This window comes from Daphnia magna, linkage group LG6, assembly GCF_020631705.1.
Source record: "Daphnia magna isolate NIES linkage group LG6, ASM2063170v1.1, whole genome shotgun sequence".
NCBI classification, from domain to species: Eukaryota; Metazoa; Arthropoda; class Branchiopoda; order Diplostraca; family Daphniidae; genus Daphnia; species Daphnia magna.
The window spans coordinates 5,603,270-5,627,422 of NC_059187.1; the positions used below are offsets into that span (position 1 = coordinate 5,603,270).

The 24,153-nt window shown below is 37.6% G+C and overlaps 3 protein-coding genes across 3 annotated transcripts; 1 reads left to right on the top strand and 2 right to left on the bottom strand.

The window, feature by feature from the left end:
* Positions 1–5,422: 5,422 nt before the first annotated feature.
* LOC116919374 (retinoblastoma-like protein 1) lies at positions 5,423–10,128 on the top strand. Its single transcript, XM_032925340.2, has 8 exons — positions 5,423–5,790; positions 5,987–7,346; positions 7,410–7,546; positions 7,606–7,930; positions 8,006–8,283; positions 8,349–8,528; positions 8,600–9,073; positions 9,148–10,128. Exons 1-8 carry the CDS (start codon positions 5,650–5,652, stop codon positions 9,484–9,486), a joined length of 3,234 nt encoding a protein of 1,077 aa, XP_032781231.1. The 5' UTR covers positions 5,423–5,649; the 3' UTR covers positions 9,487–10,128.
* Positions 10,129–10,578: 450 nt separating this feature from the next.
* Positions 10,579–13,538, bottom strand: LOC116919375 (sodium/bile acid cotransporter). The gene is made up of 6 exons (XM_032925341.2): positions 12,926–13,538; positions 12,635–12,770; positions 11,981–12,152; positions 11,561–11,748; positions 11,468–11,500; positions 10,579–11,322 (listed from the first exon to the last, which is right to left on the bottom strand). The coding sequence occupies exons 1-6, from the start codon at positions 13,423–13,425 to the stop codon at positions 10,762–10,764; spliced, it is 1,590 nt and encodes a 529-aa protein (XP_032781232.2). The 5' UTR covers positions 13,426–13,538; the 3' UTR covers positions 10,579–10,761.
* A 2,387-nt stretch (positions 13,539–15,925) lies between these two features.
* On the bottom strand, positions 15,926–18,669 carry LOC116919373 (ubiquitin carboxyl-terminal hydrolase calypso). The gene is made up of 9 exons (XM_032925339.2): positions 18,364–18,669; positions 18,087–18,301; positions 17,898–18,023; positions 17,628–17,835; positions 17,385–17,562; positions 16,920–17,263; positions 16,596–16,843; positions 16,386–16,513; positions 15,926–16,237 (listed from the first exon to the last, which is right to left on the bottom strand). Exons 1-9 carry the CDS (start codon positions 18,419–18,421, stop codon positions 16,165–16,167), a joined length of 1,578 nt encoding a protein of 525 aa, XP_032781230.2. The 5' UTR covers positions 18,422–18,669; the 3' UTR covers positions 15,926–16,164.
* Between the last annotated feature and the right edge of the window lie 5,484 nt (positions 18,670–24,153).

Sequence of the window (24,153 nt, forward strand, 5' to 3'; positions counted from 1 at the left end):
TCATCCATGATGTTGCATCATGCGACGGACTTGTTTTGCCAAATGTTTGTAAGAAGAGTATTTTTTAAAAACCCTTTAAAAAACCCTTAAATTTTGGAAAACCCCAAAATGTTTTTTAACCCTAAAGTTGTAAAAAAATAGTCTAAAAACCCTGTAACGGGGTAAAAACCCTAAAAGTGGAAGCACTGCAATTGAAACAAAAATTTTTTTTCGCGCCGTATCAGAGTAATTTTCTTGAAAAAATTTGGGTTAATAGAATGACGGGGTTTACAATTTTATAAAAATTAATGAGTTTATTTATTTAAAACTTCTTAAATTATCTCGAAAAAAAATTTTTTGTACTCCGTCTGTTAATTTTGCTTTTTTTAATTTTTTTAAACCCTAAAATGATACGCTTTAATAATAAAATTACTTAATGTCATTTATTTTTTTCCTACATTCTTAAATAATTTTAAATAATTTAAAGTTACGTTGACCCTATTGTGGGGCAATTGAAAAACTTTGTTAATTTCCCGGTCCGCGAGTGGGTGCATTTTTTTGCAAGTATTTTATGTAATTCATTTCAACAAATGTAAATCATCATATTAACACAACTATAATACTTGCATTAGCTGTTTGGGATTTATTTGAAAAAGCATGTAGCTTAATGGGATTTTTTAAAATTTAATTATTTAAATATTTAAAACTTAAGTACGATATACCATAAGCATATGTGAAAAATCTATAAATTGCATTGTACCTTGTGGTAAAATTTGATCACACTAGCAGTTGTTGCTGCTGAGATATCGTAATTTTAATTTTATGTAGGTATAAAGTATTGGTGGCAACCTAGTTTTGTTTTTACTACATAGTTTTGACAAATACGAATCGGTGCGGCTGATATCTTCCAGTTAACTATATCCATTACAGCCGCTTTTGTTACACTTGACCAAAATGGACTATACTTTTAAAATAAAAGGGGCAATATCTGGGAGGTTACACACAGGGAAAAGCCGCGGCAATTTCTGTTTGTCAAAACTAGGTAGTAAAAACAAAACTAGATTGCCACCAATAGTATAAAAAAGCTTCTTTATGGGAAAACCCACGTTGCAATTGCCTCGACATACCGTTTCAATTGCCCTGCTACCATGGCAATTGAAACACAAAAAGTGACCTTAGTTTTTTACAATTTACTACAATTAAACTAAATTTTTTCTCATAAAAACAATACTGTTTAGTAGCTGAGATAGTAGACTACAATCCTATATAATTTTTATGTTAAAATTTTAAGCTTTGTTTTCAAGAGATACAAAAAACCAAAAAGTGTCTCAATAGAGCAGTAAAACATCCTGCGTTGCGCGTTTTCCACAAATGCGCAAAATCTTATTTGTGTTCAAGTTGGTCTGCTGCGGCTGCAGCGTCTTATGGAGAAACCATCTTCTTCGCGTTAAAAATTAAGTTTTCATAACTATAATTTAGATTTCCATTCATTGTGAGATTTCGCGCATTTAGAGACAAAGGCTACCTAAATTTAAATGATCTTCAAGTAGAAAAACAACGCGCCCCTAGTTGCCGCATGTATAACTATTTTTCTGACGGAAAAAAATCAGAAAATGACACATAGCCTGCCAGGGAGAAATTAATTACCAAAAAGAGATTTAAGATTAAGCATAACAAGTGGCCGGAATGAGTAGATTACGTATTTTTACACATATAAAGCCTAGTTAGCCTTTGATAGTATTATATTTGGTATATTTTAAAAAATAATAAAGAAGACACGTAGTGCTATAAGGAAGCACGGCGGAAAAACTCGCGTTCGGATACTTGTGCACTGATATGCCGGCTATCGGCTACAAGTCATTAAAAAAAAATAAAATAGATACCTTTATCTATTATTATGACACAAAATTATTTTCATTGACTTAAGTGGATTTTTTAATCCTTTTTTTCTCAATCGCTCTAAGCGCGCTCCGTCATTTGAACCCATGCTAAAATGGTCCGAAAACGCGAAGTGTTCGGATACTTTTGGCACCTACTGTATATACTAGATCTAATAGACTTAAGTAACAATATAATTTTTTTTTAACTTCCTTTTGTATGAACATTTTTTCGTTTATTGTTTTTAATTTATTTATTTATGCTATTACACTATTTATATCTTTATTAAATCGCTTTTCAATTTATAAAACAGGAATGAATTAAACATCGGTATGTTTCCATCAGAATTATTGTGAATGATAACTCATGGGCAACTGGGTTGGTGCGGGCTGGAGAAAAACGGTTTCAACACCCGATTTCGGGAAAATCGGGAAAACTATAAATCCAAAAGTTTTAACAATTATAGGAATGGGTATAACTTGATAAGATCTATCCATTTCTGTAAAAATATTGCTAAAAAATTCCTTATTGAAGAAGTAAACCACTTCGCCATTTTTCAGATAGGTCGGTGCAGTTTAGTGGGTCTAAGTTAACCCTCATCTCCCAGTAATGCGTAAAATTAAAAAAAAAAATTGCGGGGAAACTTTAAGACCAAAATAAATAAATTTTATAGAAATGGATAGCTCTTGATAAGGGCTATCTATTTCTCTATAATTTATAAAAAAATATTCATACACTAAAAAGTTTCAAAAACAATGAAAATTGTTACTTAAGCCTATAGGATCGAGTATATCTCTAGCGCGCAAAAACTACAAAAAACTTCATGTCCAAATTTTTTTTTGTTTATGAAAATTATGTTAATTATTTTACAGAAATGGATAGCCCTTACCAAGAGCTATCCATTTCTGCAAAATTTATTAATTTTTGTCTTATAGTTTTTCCGCAATAAATTATTGAATTATTACGTATTTTTAGGGGGGGGGGTACCTTTGACCCGCTAAACCGCACCGACCTACCCGAAAAATGGCGAAGCGGTTTACTTTCCTAATAAGTACACCCTAAGCAATATTTTAGAAAAATTGGATAGACCTTATCAAGATTTATACATTCCTTTAATTATTAAAATTTTTGGACATATAGTTTTCCCGATTCTCCCAAAATCGGGTTTTGGAACCTTTTTTCTCAGACCCGCACCAACCCAATGGCCCGTGGATGACAATTCACAATAGTTGTAATGAAAACACACCAATATTTAATTTATTCTTGAGCTATAAATTTTAAAGTGATATAATAAAGGTATAAATAGTTTATTAACAAAATAGTAAGTTAGAAACAATAAATGTAAACATAAATAATAATAAATAAATAAACATGAATAACAAACAAATGAAGGCGGCAGCCCGACTACTCCACACACGCCACAGGCCACACACCACAAGCAGAAGGGGTGGAGGGGCTATAGAGTGAAGAGAGGGAGAGAGCCAATCAGAGGGCCGGAATAGTCCCTCTGGGATGTAGCGGTGACGGTCTCGCGGAGACCAAGTTGGACTAAGACGGTGCAATCGGTGCAGCACCGATTCTAACAACGACAAAAAAACCCCGCGTCAAACTTCCCCGATTAATTTTTAAAGGTGAACGTTAGCGGTGTACCCGATTAGAATGTCGGGGCCAACTTTCGCAAATGTAAAAAAACATGCCAAGAGAGGCAAAAAGCAGGAAGCCTTTGCCTCTCTTGGCATGTTTTTTAAATCGGGGCCAAGCCCTACTTTTATGACTTTTATTGAAATGAAAAATAAAGTCTTGGAGTTCTACTGTCGGCCGTAATAATAATTTAAATATTCAGTTGAGTTTTACTGTCGGGTGTTGGGGTTCTACTGTCGGGTGTCGGGGTTCTACTGTCGGGTGTTGGAGTTCTACTGTCGGGCATTAAATATCATATTTAAAGTATTAAAGTTCTATTGTCGGACAAAAAAATAAATTTTTTTAATCATATTAGTTCTACTGTCGGGTGGCGGGGTACTACTGTCGGGTAAATAATGCAATATTTAAATGATTGGTTGGTCATTGATTGGCAGAATTCATTAGAAATAGAATTCGTCAATCTTTATTAAATATATCCATTTTTAACAAAGGTGTAAAAGTTGCTGCACTAGAGAGAAGACAAACGTGTTTAATATAATGAAATAGGCAATGTTGCGAAAGGCGCAAATTTCAAAAAATGTTGAATTTCAATCACAAATTTAACATATAAATAATTGCCAAATCTAGAGGAATTTGGTATTTAAGGATAGGGAATTAAATTAAGCTTAATTGAAATCAATTTCCGGACACATTGATTGGTAATTTTATAGATAACGAACGAAAAACCCCATTTTTTACTATAACCCCGAGAGGCGAGGGGCCTTCTATACTAGCGAACCTGGCGGGGAATCTTGGGACCCTTTACTGAACACCCGCCGTTTCTTCCAAGAGACTGGGATAGCGCGAGAGTGTACCTTTCCTATTATATCGTGGTTCTACTGTCGGGCATTTGATATTTTATAAAAATCGTTTGAGTTCTGTTGTCGGGCATTGGAGTGCTATTGTCGGACAGAAGAGTTCTATTGTCTCATGCTATTTGTTATTTTTAATTTTTTTTTTTTTGGGGTTCTAATGTCTTTGGAGTTCTATTGTACATGGAGTTCTACTGTCGGATTTACCAAAAATTTTTATAAATATTTTTAAACGTGGGGTTCTAATGTCTTGGAGTTCTACTGTTTTTGGAGTTCTACTGTCTTGGAGTTCTACTGTCGCCATACCCTCACTTCTTTACTTATCCTTCATGCTATGAGTAGCGCTCGGCCCCGCGCCAATCGGGGAGCTTTTTAGTCGATCCGGTCGATTTCGGTGCTTGGTGCGGTGATATCGGTGATCGGTGCCTTCCCCGATTATCAATGAATAGTGGTCTAAATTGGCAGTTGCCCTGTGGCCAACAAGAACAAAATGTGACCCTAATCACGTGTTTCTCGTTGGTCTATCAGAACTCAAGGTCACTAGTAAGACTAACCCCCTATGGCAGAAGCGGTGCTATCGGTGCAGCACCGATTATAGCACCGTTCCGCACCGAAAAAAGAAATCCCCGCACCGAACTTCCCCGATTCGGGAAGTCGGATCGGGGAAGCTTAGCGGTGTCCCCGATTAGAATGTGATCGGGGCCGAGCCCTAGCTATGAGCTAAAGATCTAAAGAACAAACTGTTCAAGTAACGTATTTCGTGCACTGTGCCATCTGCCACCTATCAAACTTTATTAAGGTATTCACAGCATCAGTTGTAAATCACTAAAATTTCAGTAATGACATTTGCGGAAAAGATGAATATATTTTTTCTTTTATATTTTATGGATAATTTCAAAGTTGAGATTAAGAATTGCTTAGAATTTTTAGTTTTTGTACAGCTCAGAGCCACTATTGCACCTTGTCTGGCCTTATTTAGTATTAGTACATGTATCTGTTACAGCTGTTTTCGTTTCGCGCCAAATGTTGGTTAATAGTCCCAACCCGGTTCATACCACCACTAGAGGCGCCGCTAAGCAAGAGGGCGCGAGAGCCAGTCGGAACTCGGAAAGAAAAAGGGAATTCCCGCCACGAATCGGCAAGAGTAAGCTTTGTGTGGGTTTTTCTACGTCTGAGGCGGTGAACTGCAGTCTGTTTTACTTGTGATTCCTTGGTTTTCGCCCGATGTAGCTAGATTTTGTTATTAGAAAGCATAGCTGCTTTATTGGTTTGATAGTTACGTGCTTATTGACTACTCAAAATGGGTTTGTCTGAAGATGCCGACCAAGAAAATACAGAAGAGAGGTTTCGTGGCCTCTGTGCCGATCTCAATATCGACAAAAACACAGCCGATGAAGCCTGGCGAAACTACGAAACCATTTCAACTAATTACACTCTAGAGGTAAATATGTAGCTATGGCAAATAAATTAATACATTATAATTGTACAACCTTTTTAAAATGACATCTTCACAGTTACTGTATTTTTTATGTCTACGTAAACTAACTTATGTGCATCATTGGTGCATAAAAGATATTTCTAGCCAAGTTTTGACGTTTGTCTACATCACAACTTAATTTTTTATATTTTTTCAATAGGGGGATCATATACATTGGCTATGCTGTGCCTTGTATGTGGCCTGCAGAAACAGCACTGTCCCGACAGTGGGACAAGTTGGAACTGTGGAGGGCAACTGTGTTAGTTTAACCCAGCTTAGAAGAAAATGCAATATCAGCATGCTTGATTTCTTTGATAAATCAAGAAAATGGGCAGACATGGCAAATTTGTCTGAAGAACTACGTCGCAAGTTTGTAAGCTTGGAACGTAATTTTGAAGTCTGCTCTGTAATTTTCAAAAAATATGATGAAATGTTCAAAGAAATCTTTCAAGACCCAGCGAATGATCCACCAAGGCAACCTCGTTCTAGAAAGTCACGCAAACTTCCGTGCACTAGCAAAGATGTTTATGACTTTTGCTGGGCTTTCTTTGTACGAGTCAAAACGAATTTTTCACAAATCCACGAAGAGCTAGTCAGCTGTTTTCATTTGCTGCTAGCGTGCCTTGATTACATTTATGGCAATTCTCTTGTTGCCAATCGCCGAGACCTCTTCAACCCTCAGTTTCCTGGTCTACCAAGCGACTTCAACACTCGCGATTACAAAGCTCCTACCGAACCTGGCTGTATCGTCGAGTGCTTGTACTCTCGAAATAGCGGTCAGGACGAAAAAACTGTCGTTGACGTCAAGCGAATCAAAACACATGTCCTCAAACCTTACGTTAAAAGCCTCATCGATAAAGAGGTGCTCAAAGGGGACAAGAGAACCTTGTGTGGTATTCTCGATACGGCTGTCTTCGATTTAAACAAGAAAGTGGTCAACAATGACTATGAGGATTATGTGCATCGGGTCGGCGATTTCGATGAACGCATTTTCTCCAGTCCTGATGCCCTAACGGAGATCGGAACCCCGGTGAAGGCCACTTTCAACAGTATCGCTTCCTTCGAGGAACAGAAACTTATGGTTTATCCAGCTCGTCGCAATTTGCAATCGCAATTTGATGGTTCACATCATCTGGCATTGGCCACACCCTTGACTGGCCGCAATTTCCTCAAAGCCAAAGAACCTGGATCGGTAACACCTGTGTCGACGGCCACTCAAAGCGTCAGTAAGCTGCAGGCTCTGGTCTCAGGTCGTCAAACGGGTCCTAGTGAAGAGCTTAGACGCATATTCAGTGAGTGTTCTAACAATCCAGGAGAAAGCATCCAGGCCCGCGTTAAAGAAATGGGCGAGAAATTCTGCAACCACTATGTTAACCACGCCGACGAAGGTCGTACCAATGGTTTTAGCATGGATATGGCTCGCAAACGTCTGCAATTAGGAGAAAGTCTTTACTATAAAGTTTTGGAAAACATTATTAATGACGAACGAAGGCGTCTCAAGCCAGGCACTGATCTATCAGGTGATATAGTAATAGTTGATTCCAAATGGTAACTGTTTTTAACTGTTTTTCATGTTCTTCTAGGAATTCTCCAGCAGGATATGCTTCACCAGCTGTTGATCACGTGCTGTCTAGAGATTGTTCTCTTCTCCTACAACTCACAGCGCACATTCCCGTGGATATTGGAAGTCTTCCCTATTCAACCTTTCTACTTTTATAAGGTACAAGCGTATCTTTGTCATGATGTCCTTTATCCGTCTAATCGTAAATTGAAATACAGGTCATTGAAGTACTGATTCGGGCTGAGGATTTATCCCGTGACGTAGTAAAACACCTAAACCATATGGAGGAGCAAATTCTCGAGTCTATGGCATGGCGTTCCCAAAGTCCGCTGTGGGAATATTTGAAGAGCTGCGATCAGCCAATTCCCTCTTGCGAAGAGGTATCGCTGCCAAGCCAACTTCAACCAGCCACGCCCTCGGCTGCTCAGACGCCGTCCGCCGCCCAGTCATCAGATCCAGTCAGAAACACTCCGCAACAGCCTATTCCTTATTCGCCATCGACCTACGTCACCAATAAGAGAGCGGAATCTAGTCTTGCTGCTTGTAAGTATAGCACAGTCAACTTTGTTTGGTTGTTGCGACAAGGGATTACAAACTACAACGCTTCTCTTTTCCTAGCTCTTCTGCAATCACCCGTTTCATCAGTGGCCTCAGTAAATGAACGTACTCCAGCCCAATCTTCGAGGCGGAAGTTGTTTTCTGGTTCTGAAACAATTCAATCAAGTCCTTCTACCACGGTGGCTGCTGCTGCTGGTTCAGTTGTCAATGCAATAAAGGCTCTCTCTGAATCGGAAGCCAACGAACGTAAACCTGAGCTTGTCCCCAGTCCCGGTGTGCTAGTAGCTACAGACAACAAACCTAAGAGAACGGGATCCTTGAGTCTATTTTTTAGAAAGGTAAGTTAAACTGAAAAGCTATGACTTTGTCAAATAAGGAAAACAACGATACTTTCATTTTTCAGTTTTATCACTTGGCATCCGTTCGACTACAAGACTTGTGCAATCGTTTGGAGTTGTATGAAGAAGACTTACGAAAGAAAATATGGACATGTTTCGAGTATTCGGTGATGAAGCACAGCGATTTAATGCAGGATCGCCATCTTGATCAAATTTTGATGTGTGCTGTCTACGTGATATGCAAAGTAAGTTGTACCGTGTTTCCTTGTAGAACTGTATTTGCTAATTGTTCGTTTTTATGGGTCCATATTTTTAGGTTACTACTAGAGACAAGAACTTTACCGACATCATGCGTTGCTATCGAACACAACCTCACGCTTCCAGTCACGTATATCGCAGTGTTTTGCTCTGCACCAGAGCCCGGCGTGGATCGGCGTCATCGACTTCAGGATCAGCGTCATCCGTAACAGGAGGGAACAATCCATCAGCAACTCCTAGTCCTTCTCCGAGTGAAGAGGAGGACGAGTCAACAGCATCGTCCACTGTCAAGGCTAATACCGATGAAAAGAAAACGGAAGCCAATGGAGAAAAGGCGCTTCCACCAGTTCGCTCTTCGTCGACGTTGCCGTTCCCACAGCCATCGTCTTGTCCTCCCACTCCGACAGGATTAGCTGGCACTTCGTCCAGTTTCGAGTATGAGGATCGAGGAGATCTGATTCTGTTTTACAACACAGTCTATGTTCGCCGACTTCAGGCGTTCGCTCTCAAATTCTCAAATCGGAATCGCCTGGTAAATAAATTCCTAATGATTTACTAGATTAAATAATACTGAACGACCATTGTTTTCCCCTCTTTCCAATGTAGGAAGCATTACCACTGTCACCTCTGCCTTTACAGCGTCATGTGACGCTCTCTCCTCGACGCAAAGTGTCGGCGAAACATACAATTTTCATCAGTCCACTGAAAGCGAATGGTATCCCTCATTCCCCGCTTCCGATGCGCTATAGCTTTAACCGTAGCCCGTCGAAAGATCTTCAGGCTATCAATGCCTTTTTACGCGAGGAACGCCCGACAAAACGTCTGCTCTCGTACGAAATTGGTCCTCGAGACCACATTACCGATGCTGCTATGGCTCCTCCTCCGCCCAAATTCCCTATGACAGTTGAAAACGCCGGTGCGGCACGAAAGATCTCTTTCCATTGAAGGACATTATCATTGACACTTTGCTGCAATCTATTTCGCTTGATTTTCTGACCCTTCTCCCCCGACAAGACCGACCTGGATTCTTCGCGCGTCGTTCCTCTTCCCCTTCGTTTCTCACTTAACTTCTACGCTCCCATCATGCATCTGAACCATTGAATAACGATAATTTTCTTTCTCTGCTTCATCGTCCCACAACAAAGCGAGAGGTACCTCCCTCCACATTTTTTGTTCATCAAGCATTCATCTTCTTTTAATGGTCCCTTATTTTTTTTTTGTTTGTTTGTTAATTTCAACTTAATTTTGGTAAAACTATCAATAGTTTTTTCCTCTCTTTTTTTTTCTTTCTTTTTTTCGTTTAATTGATTGTGGAATTGGATTTCGTGTTGGCTTTGGGTCGATGTTGAATGTTTATGAAAGAGTTTGTGATGTGTTGCTTGTCTAAAAGGAAATCGGTGATGAAAGTACGACGGAACGGTAAAATAGCCGCACCATCCATCTTTGGAATTGCAAACGTTATGATTATTTTTTTTTTCTATTTTCACAATCAATATTTCAGTTTTGAGATTTTTTTCCCGTGAGACTTTTGAGCAAAAGAATGTGTAGTAACTCTGTTTGGAGCATAATTACAAACATGGCTTTCAATATTTTGCAATAGATGGTTTTATTTAGGCCTATTCACACGATCTTGGCAGAAACAATCGTTAATGTCCTAACAAAAGTGGGGGAGAGATACGGATTGGATAGTTAGAATTATAATTATAACAAATGAAACGCGTTGTGGTATATCGTTTTTAACAAATTTGTAGACAATGCAATTGAAAGGTGCGTTACTAAGGTACGGGTGCACAGCTAGCACGTTACAGCACAAACCCATGTGTTTAGCCTTTCACCAATCTAGTACAAGCATCTAGTATAGTTGGCATAATCTGAGATGCACATGCCGTAACGCCAAGCAAGAATTTTGTTTGAACAACACTCGATGCCCAGATAGTTGTCCAGCTGGATAACTAGCTGATTGTCAGCTTCAAGATAACGTCCAACATGAGTGAAAGCCATGACTAGACAGGAGCCAGCTGAATATGGGAAACTAGATAGGAACAAAACAGAAACTTTTATTTGTATTTTCTTCAGTGGCGTGATTTCTGCCCTTGCCGACACTTTATGCACATTCACTCTGAGCTGTGGGTAAACTATTTTGATAAAAATGACGAAACACTAAGAGACAGACTTGTAAACAAGTATCGGTGGCTTCATTTCTTGTTGGATATTGTCTCTTTAAGCGATGATTCTAGGATCAAGGGTCGGTGAACTGGGCACAATAAGGCTTGGTTGTCTTGCCCAGGAGAACTCGGGGGGAATCTGTCCACCATAATAGTTGGGCGGTGGCGTTTCGACTTGCTTACCATTTCGATAATTGCCATTACTGCCGTCAGTGTAATCTTTCAACATCAACGCCTTTGCAGTTTCCTCCTCATTCTCGACCTGTAAGTTTGTTTTTTCTTCTTTTTTACCGCATTTCTTACAACATCTATACACCATGACGATGACAAGGCAGACGAGCAAAATGGATGTCGTCATCAAAATTTGGGCAATTGCTGGCAGGGCAGCAATATCGCTGTAGGGAGTCGGAAGAGTTGTCTTGAGTAGGACGAAAGCTATGTTAGCATTTTGCATAGCCGTTTCCAACGAAACGGCAATAATCTGTGGACGGCCGAGTCGTGTAATCCAAGCGAAAAAGGCACCGAACACGAAACCGGCAAGCGACACTGCCAGGCCGGCTGCCACCAAAGTCCAATCCAAAAGGATGAAGATATGCGACAAGCTGTAGAAACCCAACTATTGTAAACCAGAAATGGACTTTCATTACACATTTTATAAACAATAAGACGGTGTTGTTCAGTTATGGTCTCTACGTTAGACAGAATTTCTAACGATTATAAAAACTAAACTGAAGTGGCTGGCATGAAAACTACTAACTTACCCCAAAAATGAAGATGATGAAGAAAAACGAGAACTGAAAATGAATTCGTGTTAATCAGAGTCCAATATGAGTGATCGATATTATAAAACTAACCGGTTTAATGATTTTGACGGTGAGGAATTCGGCAAGGGAAAGCTTGAATCTACGAATTAGAAGTCCGATTCCAAGCGGAAAGGTTAACAGAATTAAAGAAACGGCCATATCCAGAAAAGGCACTTGCACGGACGAGCCTTCCGGCAGGAAATATCCAGATAACAACCACAACCATAATGGCATCATACCTGCAGAATGCGCCATCACATATTCAATTAACAAAGTTCAATCATTAATGTTTCCGGTAGAACAAGGCAAAGTGAAAACATCGCATTCATGGTTTTCTAAAATTTGTTTAGTGTTTCAGCTTTGCTTTGTCAATCAAATAAAACTTTTTAAATTTTATGTACTTCAATGAATGTAAGAACCAATTAGATGTCTACAGATAACTGCTAGGTATTCATTTAGTTTAATACTGACCCATGGCGGCTATAGAAGAAACAAAGGTCATGGTGATACTCAGATTGACGTCACCATCCAAAAGCAGCGTCCAAAAATTCGAGGCTATGCCACCAGGACAAACGCCGATTACCAGCAGTCCGAAACCCATTAAGGGATCGTCGATCATCAACAGGGCCACGCCAAAGGCAAACTTTTGGAAATTACCATTATTAATCATTATTCCGTAATTTCCCCCCCCCCCTTATCAGTTTATTAATTTTTTATTTATATATATTTTTTTTGGGGGGGGGGGGGTTATCGTAAACTTTAGTGTAATTTTTCTTGGAAACATAATGTAATTAATTTTTGGATTGCAACATCTTTCAGATAGCATACGATGATTAGATTTCGAAGACGTTTGCAACTTCAAGATTTTTTTTCCTTTTTTCTCGCAGTTTTTGTACACTGTCAACTAATCGTATAAAGCCTTTATTAGATCTCACGGTAGTTGATTCCAAGCTTTGCAGGGATTAAAAATATAATTATAGCGCTTCGAGTGGAGTTGCAACCTCGTTGGAATCATCCCACCGCGAAGACAAGGCTATTAGATTGAATTAATCTGAATTTCGAAATACATTGTTCATAGTGCTGTTCTAGCAAACCATACGGGCATAGACACGGGCAGACACTTACCAGCGGCATGAAAGTAAACTGAGAAATGAAACCGACAATGGGTCCGACTGGGCGTAGGATGTTTTGTTTCACTATGGCCATGTCTAGGGCGCATCCCATGTTGATTGTGTTCAATACTGCCATAATAATCATGATCCTGTCAAGTACAAATATAAAGCCTGTATAAATTTTCCTCGTCATATTGTTTAGAATCAGGAAAGATATCTTTACAAAAATAATAAATAATAAAAGTGTAAAATGCGACTAAACCCGAAAACAATGATTAAAAAATGAAAATGTAAGATAACTCACACAGTGAATATGTTGTCCATCGTATCGCTTTCCCGGACAACCGTCACTACATAGTCGGAAAGAATAGCGATGGTATCTGCAGCAACTGAACCATTATTTGGCAAAATATCGAGAACAAAGTTGAGGTCGACGTATCCAATGACCTGCCCCGTCACTTGGAGGGATTTATTGTTGCCTTCGTTGACATCTTCCAAAGTAAACACTATCTCTTCTCTGTTTAATACTACAGTCAAATCGTTAGTCGTGAACACTTTAACGACGAAAAGGGCTTCAGATGTGACATATTCTGGTAGTTCTTCACTTCCTGAGTACGTCAAGGTTAGATTGATTGTGTAAGGAATTTTTTCTGTGATGCGTTCAAGCTTGGGTGGATGAGTAATTAATACCCATGGACCAACGTCTTGAATGGGAATTGTTTCGTTTTGGTCCTCCGCTTTGCTGACTGAAAGTCCAGCGAGAAGAAAAACAGCCACGACCCGACATAACAAAACAGACCGCATTGTGATATATGTCTGCACTTGGTCACACTTGGCTACTGGAACTGTTTTAAACTGGGTAACCACTATTTGAGTGTAGGCCTATATGCCATCAGTTTAGAGCGTAGTAATCTTTCGAAATATACAAGAGAAGGTGGGAAGAAGTGATAAATGCATGTGTAAATTGCCTAAGCTGCAATCGATGATGAGCCAATAATCACAATCTTGATAAATTTGGTGCCATCACATGTTTTTCCATCTCGGCCCGACCAGCCGTATGAAACTAATCAGATTAACCTTCGCTTTTATCGTTATAAGTGACATATCTCATCAACGTACAGCACATTGGACACGTAGAAAAGAATTTTCGCTTTGCGCAAAGTTATCACTTTTGAACACGATAGGCAATGTAGTGAAACGTACGTAGATGAAGTCTATAAAGAGAAATTCTTCTCTACAATTAGACGCTAACATATAAATTTACAAAGTATTTTCCATAGCATACTCATCATCTAACAAAAAGACTCTAGACGTAAGACGAATATCCATAATCAATAGTGAGAATTTTGGCTTCAAATTGGTTTTGCGTGCATATTGGATGTATAATTCGTTAAAAATTATGCACACAGATGACGTGCTATGGTAGTGCTGTATATCTATGTACACACGTTGGCTAGACTTTTAGACAAATTACAGTTGTTTTACGTTAAACATTAGAAATCAAAATGATTAAAATCAAAGTTCGTTTAAAGCATTCCATTGAATCGAAGTTAAAAAAAATAAATACGAAAAAAAGGTAAAAAATTAAACAATAAAACAAATTGTGGGTACACCGTCTTCTGATAACTCTATAGTTGACGGTGCTACCATAACGGGTTAATATATCGCCGTGTTTTGGGGTTGGCAAAAAGAAATGGAACGTTCGTTTCCTAACGTGGAACTGATATTACCGAAACGATGAAAACAGGAAAGAATTATATAGGGCTTATTAGGGGCTTATCATCTGGAATCCCTATGTGTTTATCCGATTTCTGAGTGTTTAAAAAGTACAAGGTTGGCCAATTAATGAACGAACGCAATAAATCTAGCGATGGAAAAAACCAGGAAGTTTCATACATCCAATAAAAGAGCCTTTAATCTTTGGAGATGCATTTCTTTGTTTGCGGTATGCGGTTAGATGCCAGCATTTAAAAAAAACTGTAAATTAAACGTCCTATTCTTTCAAGAGTTAGCTGGATAACTGCTAGGCTTGGGGTAAGGTAACTACTGATTTTGAATGCAATATACTTGAGTAAACACAACATTTGGATAATGGTGAATCCTTTATGGTGTTTTCAAACTCTCGCTTAAGTGACGAATCGGTGATTACGGAACGGGTTTTTCCACCACGCGATTTATCATATCGCTTAGGCAGTGGAATGTTGGTATCTCTTGTATGACATTCGAAAACGAAGGCGGGTGTGAATTTATTGACCTGCTGCAAAAAGAATCAACAGGTGTTCAACAAAGTATGGTTACCAGCCTATTTCAGGGAAGAAAACTATGTAATATAAAACTGTAAAATATTTGAGTAAGGATAACTGTAGGATAAGATTTTCTTTCCTGGGGTTCATATTCATTACCGCCTCCGCTAAACTGCCGTCTTGGGGAATTGGATTTTTTACATTCACTCAAATATTATTAGTGTATTCTCGGCATCATGGCCCGACGGTTTACTTAAACGTTCTAGACGTTTGAAATACATGTTACACAAAAACGTTAACTGAGTCGAGGCCAAGATTATAGGACGCCAAAGACTAGCTTAGATAGTGTTATCCGATTAAAGGATGAACCAATTAAAATGGACGTTCAATGTTCTGCAATAACTGAACGACCATAAAGTAAGACAGAGGAAAGGGATTAAAATACGAAGAGTCAGTGAGTACATCCTCTCGTTTCTTATTTACGATGATAGTGATGGCTAGCCTGCACATATATCTTGCTCGTTTTACAGCTATGGGACAAGATTCAACTCTTGCGTAACAAAGATGCCGCAAAGAAAACAAAATGAAAAAAAAAAAGAAAAAAAAAGAAAAAACAAACAAACAATAAAGAGAGCCTACTGATAAACAGATTCGAATAGGTTTACCTTCAAGCCGTCGGATGAGTCTAGAAACAACATGGGACAACCATTTAATACAATTTATAAAGATAATACATTGTATTATACTGTAATAAATTGGCCAGGTTAATTGGGTATATAATCCAATAGATACAAACCGTCTACCAAAGATATGGCCTTATCTAAAGAATCAAAAGTGGAGCAAGGAACCCCATTAAAAGCGAGTTACTTAGACAAACGTGCTGTTAGCGTTGGGTAAGTTATTACCACACAGTCCAAATTCCACTTTTCATCTTCAAAATAACTAGATCGAGCAAGATTTAAAGAAAAAACAAAACAAATGTGACAGGTTTCTGGCCTTCATCTCTTACGTTAGTATCCCCAGCACAGCAATTATAGGTTGAATATCATGGACAAATAAAACTTATTACAAAGTTTGCTTTATTTTTACGCAACGAAAAGAGCAAACAAACGACAATTCATAAAATGTAGTATGTGTGCTCAGCGAGCAAGCATCATCGGTCTTGCTGACCGACATCAGGCAAACGAGACCAACATTAAGGACAATATTCAACACTTTTAGAGGATGTGAACGCTGATGCACTTAAAAAGAATGTACAATGTCGAGGACGAATGATTTCGTGTATGTGTATGGAAGTGGTTTATCGGCGGCGTTTGTTTCGAGAACGGCCTTTCTTATGGCGCCCATTAGGTGATTCCGTACCAGGGCTACTCCTAAAATGCAAAGGAAGACATCAAATGAAGTACTTTTAAAGTTGATCTTCAAGATATTTAGGACACGAAGATTCAGTTGACATACGGTAAACCCTTGCTGGTGGCCGAACGTAAATCATAACGGAAAATGAAACAATAAAGCCAATACCTGTGCGATCGCTTTCTTCTAGTTGTATGCTGCTCGACAAGTGAAGCCAGCGTTCCTCTCTCTGCTAACATGGAGAGAAATGTGCAAATGAATTCGTCATAATTATGGGTACGGCGACAATCATCAACCTGTTACAAAAGAAAAACATATTTTCTATAGGTCATGAAACGTTGGACAACGAAATGGAATAGAGTATAGAATTAAGCGAACCCGGTATTTTTTTCGTTTTTCTATCTCTTCGGCAAGAAGAACTTCATATGTATCAATTTCTTTTTCCAAACTTTTGAGCAGAGCCATTAAATCACATGGTCCAAAACGCTGTTGTTGGTTTCGCCGTTCTCCAATAACATTCGTTTCCATCTCTACCATTCCACTTCTAGGGCTGATAAAATCTGCTAATGGTTGAGAATCGTCATTTGCTTTCAATAAATGATTTTCGGTTTTGCTGGCGACCACGCCTGTTTGTATGAGACAGGCCAAAACAATTAAGCGAGAATAAAATTTTCAAATCAGCTATAAAAAAAACTATTATACCTCCCACCAAATCGGCTGATTGGGCGCTCATTTTAACGACGACAAGCCGACTGAAATCCTTGACAAAAGTGCTGTTTGCTAGATCGGTACTCGTTGGTTGTGGTTGAGTCAGATTAGGAGAGTTAAAAGCTGATCCTGATTCTGATGCAGTGTCTGTGCTGTAATTGCTAATTAAATTCGGAGATGTTTGAATTGTCAGCGTTTCGAACGAAGGATTCTCGGTTTCCATTTCAGTATTTCTGTATTCTTCGGCGGAAGCCTTATCACTTGGTGTCTTCCTCCCAGTTTCTCTGGGACCACCAGAGAGCAACGTCAATTGCCGTAGAGCATCTAAAACAATTTTTCTACTCCAACATCGATAACAGATTGAATAACAGTTGAAGTAAACAAAGTAAAAAAAGATAATATAAATGCATGTACATAAAAAAAAAGTAAAATATCCGCTTGTTGATTTTCAGTTGTTACCGGTTTGTTTTTAACAGATTTAATCTTTGGCGGACCGCCAATCGTTTATCCGGAACGACAGCCATGAGGCTGAACCGAATATCATGATAGGGCTCTCCTCCTGCGGTTGCTGACCCGATTCGTTCTTGTATTACACGCCTAAATAGCTCTGTCCAGTCTTCGTTTGCAGCCCAGGGTCCTATGTGAAAGTTGAGGGGGTAAAGAATACCGCAAAAAAGTAAAATGTAAACACAAAGTACTGACCATGATCAATTGGAAAAGGTTTTAAGCCATCTAACTCAAAAAGTTGGCCGTCGACGGGTACATAGCTAACAAAGTGAAACGCTTCGGCACTAAATCGACCAGAAGAAGGGACGTTAGCATTACGCTCGTTTCTGTCGCAAGCAACCGCCGGAGCCGCATGCGAATTGTGTGCCAATGCCAGCTCAGGTGTGTTACCAATGGCCAAACCCTGTGTCAAAATTATTAGGATATGATAACTTATTATACCACAACTTTACTTTATAGGATTACCTTATTATCAGGACTCATACCAGAAGTATCTAGTTTCAGTCTAGATAGTGTGGGACCCAGAGTAACCTGTGGGCAATTCAAAAGGATCGAGAGCAGTGCATGTGTAGCACAGCTATTTGGTACCACCTGATTGAATAAAATTGAGTCTTAATAACATGCAAAGAAAATCATTTCTAGAGGACTAAGGACCTGATGGGCAAAAAACATGTTATTAATGGCTGCTTCATCTTTGATGAACTGCTCAGCATCCAAAATGGTTTTTCTTCTGGATCGTTCTCTCCAACGAAACAAAAAAATATAGCCATAAACAGGGGCATCCCCATCAAGGGGTTTCTGTAAATCATATACTTCTTCTACTTGTACTCCACAGGCACCCAAATCTTCCAGTAACAAGGTGAAAATACCTGACAGGTAAAATATGTCACATTTCAGTAGATATTCAGTATACAATAAGTAAACAAATTACCTGGATCACTCTCAAGTTCAAGCCAGCCTTCTGACAAGTCATTAATATCTATCGGCATATTGAAAATTTACTGCTTAAGCAATGGAATTCAACATCTTCATTTAATACGTCAATAAATCGAAACATTTACGCTGCAAGAAATCCAATAGTACACCATGGGTCGTATCAAGTAGCTGAGATTCTCAGCTTAGATCAGTAATTTCTACTGATCCAAGCGGAGAATTTGGAAAGACAGTAGCAGACGCCTTTATGCAGAAAAGCAGACGAATAGTGCCAAATGCTGCATTATTTATTTTTTTTTGTATAGCGAGAGAGTATGGAACGCCGTTTGTAGCAGCGAAACAGACACCCCTTTTTTTCTTTCGCACCCCTCTTTGTCAACACAGTCTTCATCTGTCCACGGAAACAGATCCGTTTAGATTGTCGGTCAAAAACGGATCCTCCAAGTGGTGGGGAACGGAATTGTTTCCGATCACTATGCGTACGGCTTATTCCGATTTGTTTCCGTTCAACATAGTCTCCGTGGCGGGCGTTCCAATTTTGTTTGATCGTTTAGCTATGTTGTCATTATTTACGTTTATTGTTTTTGTTTTTTTCTTTTGATTTGGTTTTAAAGTTAGTTGTATTTGTGTTTGTATTTTTAAAATCTATATATATGTTTAAAAAGAATAAACTTTTTTAATGAAAAAAAATTGTTGTATTTCATTTTTTTTTGAACCACGAAACAAATTTTACATTAGAACAGAAGTAAGAATATATTATTATTTGATAGGTAATATTAATGAATTTCTTACCATTTAACGAATTTTATTTAGGATTAGTGAAATGCATAAAATTTTTACAGTGTTACTCAGCCAAAGCTTTAAATTTGCATTGAGTGGGTTGGCTGCGTTTTCCATCCACGTTGGGAAGTACACTTTTTTATTAAGAAGGTAATCTATTGTGGCATTGTAAAAAAATTAACACAATTATCAAACAGGTAACTTATCTCACAAAATTTTAATGTTATAGCCCTGACATCACTCTTTTATTTTCCCTTTTCCAGGTATCGGAATCCCACTAGGTTGACCGGGGCAACAACCAACAATTGAATAGTCAATTAAAAAGCAACCTTCTAAGCCTAGAATCAATAACTAAGAATAAATCATTAAAGCTAATTAGGTATTTTTCAATGTAAAAATGTAATTAAATAATCAAATAATCAAACAATTTGTTCGTGTCACTCTTCACTCATTGAATTTGCTTTATGTTGTTTATGAATAAAACACTTGCTGCTTACTCTTTAAAACACATTGAGTTTTTATTTAAAATGTACTTGTGTTTACATGCATTCTTGGTAATTTAAAACGTTGGAATAATAATAATGAGAAGTTAGAATTCAAATTTGAATTACGCGCGTCATCAAAATGGCCGCCGCAATGGATGCCGGGAAGGGGCCAAGGGGGGTACATTTTATTGGAATTTGTGGTTCTTAAACTATAAAAATCGAAGTAAAATATAACATCAAAACATGCTAGAGATAATAAAGAATCTTAATAATATATTTTCTGTTTATTTTGGTGTATATTAGTAACCAAACAACGTACCCAAAAATGTCTGTTTTGGCCTCGCCCTCCCCCTCCCCTAAAATGTCATAAAATAAAATAATTAATTACGTTCTAAGTTTTCAGCGAATTTTCGTAAGTTTTACGGCAATCGATAGGTATTTAAAAGCGCTATCTATTTGGTGAACTTCATCAAAAAATATTGAAAAGGAAAAAAATTCTAAATGAATCAAATTTTTTTGCGTTTTGTCGCTTGGGTTCAATACTGCGCTTGATCGATTAAATGAAAAAAATTTGATTCGTTTAGAATTTTTTTCCTTTTCAATATTTTTTGATGAAGTTCACCAAATAGATAGCGCTTTTAAATACCTATCGATTGCCGTAAAACTTACGAAAATTCGCTGAAAACTTAGAACGTAATTAATTATTTTATTTTATGACATTTTAGGGGAGGGGGGGGGAGGGCCAAAAACAGACATTTTTGGGTAAACAGCAATTTTTGGGCAAACACAACTACATTTTAAATAAAAACTCAATGTGTTTTAAAGAGTAAGCAGCAAGTGTTTTATTCATAAACAACATAAAGCAAATTCAATGAGTGAAGAGTGACACGAACAAATTGTTTGATTATTTGATTATTTAATTACATTTTTACATTGAAAAATACCTAATTAGCTTTAATGATTTATTCTTAGTTATTGATTCTAGGCTTAGAAGGTTGCTTTTTAATTGACTATTCAATTGTTGGTTGTTGCCCCGGTCAACCTAGTGGGATTCCGATACCTGGAAAAGGGAAAATAAAAGAGTGATGTCAGGGCTATAACATTAAAATTTTGTGAGATAAGTTACCTGTTTGATAATTGTGTTAATTTTTTTACAATGCCACAATAGATTACCTTCTTAATAAAAAAGTGTACTTCCCAACGTGGATGGAAAACGCAGCCAACACACTCAATGCAAATTTAAAGCTTTGGCTGAGTAACACTGTAAAAATTTTATGCATTTCACTAATCCTAAATAAAATTCGTTAAATGGTAAGAAATTCATTAATATTACCTATCAAATAATAATATATTCTTACTTCTGTTCTAATGTAAAATTTGTTTCGTGGTTCAAAAAAATGAAATACAGCAATTTTTTTCATTAAAAAAGTTTATTCTTTTTAAACATATATATAGATTTTAAAAATACAAACACAAATACAACTAACTTTAAAACCAAATCAAAAGAAAAAAACAAAAACAATAAACGTAAATAATGACAACATAGCTAAACAATCAAACAAAATTGGAACGCCCGCCACGGAGACTATGTTGAACGGAAACAAATCGGAATAAGCCGTACGCATAGTGATCGGAAACAATTCCGTTCCCCACCACTTGGAGGATCCGTTTTTGACCGACAATCTAAACGGATCTGTTTCCGTGGACAGATGAAGACTGTGTTGTCTTTGTCTCGTTGTCTGCTTTAGTCGTCTGCTAACCGTTGCCAGGTAATCCTCCCGCAGCGTTTATTTTTTTGAATTCAAGTTATTAAATCCACTTTATAATTAGATATTTATTACTTCTATTAAATTTTAATATTTTTTCGCATTTATTAGTATCTCCCTTTTACTTAATTTTCATATATTTGTGAACAAAACAACACCAGCCCACACAGCTGACTGCTCAGGGCTCACAACAGTCGGAAGCCATTCACCGAGCCATTCACGTGCTCATTGTAATTATCAGAAGGAGCATGCAGTTTTAATTGCGTAAAACTTTGATTTAACTTTATTTTTATAAATGTCATGTGAATTGGAATCATTAATTTTCAATTAGGACTACGAAGTCTTCCTATCCTAGAAGTAAAATGAGCTGGAAGAAAGATACTTTAGTTCGTATGGTGATCAAGTTACCCACGTGTTGAACATTGCTAAACATGCCACTTCACCTGGATTTTGTTGAACGCCTTATCGACAATGAAGAAGAACATAAGAAATTTGTTTTGCTTTGCGAAAGGCAGTTCAATGCTGGTGTTCCTTCTCACACCATTTATGAAATAAGTAAGTCGTACTCACTCATTCTTGCCCATTTCATCATTTTTCAACTGCTAACCATTCTCTGTGTTTCTTACAGAAAAGCCAGATAACACAGTTATTCGAAGAATAACTCAGAAATGCTGATAAATTATCTGTATTATCCTCAAATTGTTCTTCGCTTTCGTATAGGTAAGTAAATCCCTTATACTTGAAAGTATGTTTGTAAAATGTAAATCTTGGATGGTGGACATTTCGTCCCACCTAAGGGAACCGTATCTTTCGGATAGGGGTTTGTTTCTCAAATTCTTTACAATACACTACAATGCAAAATCATTGAAACCAAACTGATATTAAGCTACTTGAAATTTTCCTTAGAGTATCCCTGCAGGGTAGGGGGAGAATCTTGTTTATTCGAAGATGTTCATAGGTAGCTGGGTCCTTCACCCGGATTAACATGCATCAATCTCGTATCTAATGTCCTTCTTTTGCTTATTGACACACCCAGACTTTGCGGTTATTGTCCTCACTACTACTTTCTCCTAAAGAAGCAAATTACTATTAGCAACATATAGATTGGTAAACACGACATCAGTAATGTAATGTTGTTAAACGTTATCAAAATTTATTTTGGATTCGTATGATTTCAGCAGAGACGAAGATGCCATTAAAAAATGTGGTTACATGTAATCGATAAGTAAACCGCAAGTTGTATGACAGTAAGGTAAGAGTCAAAGTGTAAACAACGTGATGGAATAAAGAGGTGTTAATTAAAAAAACACCTTTAACTAGTTAGTAGTCACCAGTGTTGGGCATCGATCACAAAATGGCGATCGATGATCTCGATCTCGATCCCACCAAATTTTTGATCGAAATGATCGAAATCGATCGGGATTCTTTTTTGATCGAATTGATCGAATCGATCTCGATCTCGATCAATTTTCAAAAACAGTTTATTTCCGGATTCCGTGGCAGATTGTTTGCCAGCACAAGCTTTTTTACAACGATTGGCATTAGCACTGGAAGTACCTGCAGCAGCATCTTCCTCACTGATATAGAATTTTATTATTGAGCTAATGAGGGAATTAAGCTAAACATTTAAGATTAATGTACTCACACATTTATTTCTTCGGAGTGTTTTTCTGGGTTTGATGAAGCTACACCACTATCGACAGAAGCCATCTGATTCAAACTGGTCTGCAGAATGCAGAAAATAAAACTATCGAAAACTATTTTGATAAAAAAAAAAATCAATAGAAAGAACATACACAATCTATTGACAGTATATAATACCTTATACCAGCTTACACCTTGTAAACACACAGAGCCGAATTAACTAACAACGTAAAAGTAAACACCACGTGAAGACCCTCGTCGACTCGTCGTCTGAAAAATAAGAGAAAAAGATAAGAGCTTTGATTGCAACTCATAGGTGGCGCCACAGTCGAATTGATTCTCGATCCCAGCCCTTTCGATCTCGATCTCGATCCGATCTTTTCGGAGTGATCGATGATCTCGATCTCGATCGCGAAAAAGTGATCGATCGATCAATCGATCTCGATCTTCAAATCAATCAGAACAACTCTGGTAGTCACACAGTCGAACAATAAGTTCTTAGCTGATTGTTACATTGTACATTAAAATCTTACCTTTTCGCTTAATTTGTCTAAGTTTATCTGGTCATATTTAACTGTTGCTAATTTCAAGCGTATGTCTTTCAAATCCCCTTTGAGTTTCTACAATTTATTTTAAATTTAAGCATTGAGATATTTAATTATTACGTTAAATGTTTGTTAAAGCTACCATAATTTCTTCGTTTTTCTTCTTCAATGTAAACTTGAGTTGCGCCTCACGTTTGGCTTTTGCAACGACTTTGCGTGATAGTTGTTTCATACTTAAATATTTGTGCTTGATTTTGGTGTGTAGTTTAATGGTCTTGTGTCTTTTAAACAGAATTCTTAAAGCGTTGTTTAACAACTTGCAAAATTTGCATGGCCTCATTTTGCCAGGTTCAGAAATTAGGAGACTGCATCTGGTTTAATAATTATAGTTATGGTTATATAGAGTGCTATCAAGTAAAAAATGTGTAAAAGAATAAACATAGTTATTTGATCAACAAATTCAGAGAAAAAGTTTTACCATTACGAACCAAGTTTTCTGTTGTTAGGGGTTTTTCAGGATCGTGGATGATGCCAGGACATATTCTTGCATTGTGTAGATCCATCAAAA

Coding starts and splice junctions, on each gene's coding strand:
- LOC116919374 (XM_032925340.2), top strand. CDS start 5,650: ATGGGTTTGTCTGAAGATGCCGACCAAGAAAATACAGAAGAGAGGTTT. Junction 7,931..8,005: donor GGAATCTAGTCTTGCTGCTT/GTAAGTATAGCA, acceptor CTCTTTTCCTAG/CTCTTCTGCAATCACCCGTT. Junction 8,284..8,348: donor TGAGTCTATTTTTTAGAAAG/GTAAGTTAAACT, acceptor TTCATTTTTCAG/TTTTATCACTTGGCATCCGT.
- LOC116919375 (XM_032925341.2), bottom strand. CDS start 13,425: ATGCGGTCTGTTTTGTTATGTCGGGTCGTGGCTGTTTTTCTTCTCGCT. Junction 11,501..11,560: donor CCGTCAAAATCATTAAACCG/GTTAGTTTTATA, acceptor ATTCATTTTCAG/TTCTCGTTTTTCTTCATCAT. Junction 11,323..11,467: donor TCATCATCTTCATTTTTGGG/GTAAGTTAGTAG, acceptor GGTTTACAATAG/TTGGGTTTCTACAGCTTGTC.
- LOC116919373 (XM_032925339.2), bottom strand. CDS start 18,421: ATGCCGATAGATATTAATGACTTGTCAGAAGGCTGGCTTGAACTTGAG. Junction 16,844..16,919: donor ATCAGCCGATTTGGTGGGAG/GTATAATAGTTT, acceptor TCATACAAACAG/GCGTGGTCGCCAGCAAAACC. Junction 16,238..16,385: donor AGAAGAAAGCGATCGCACAG/GTATTGGCTTTA, acceptor TTTGCATTTTAG/GAGTAGCCCTGGTACGGAAT.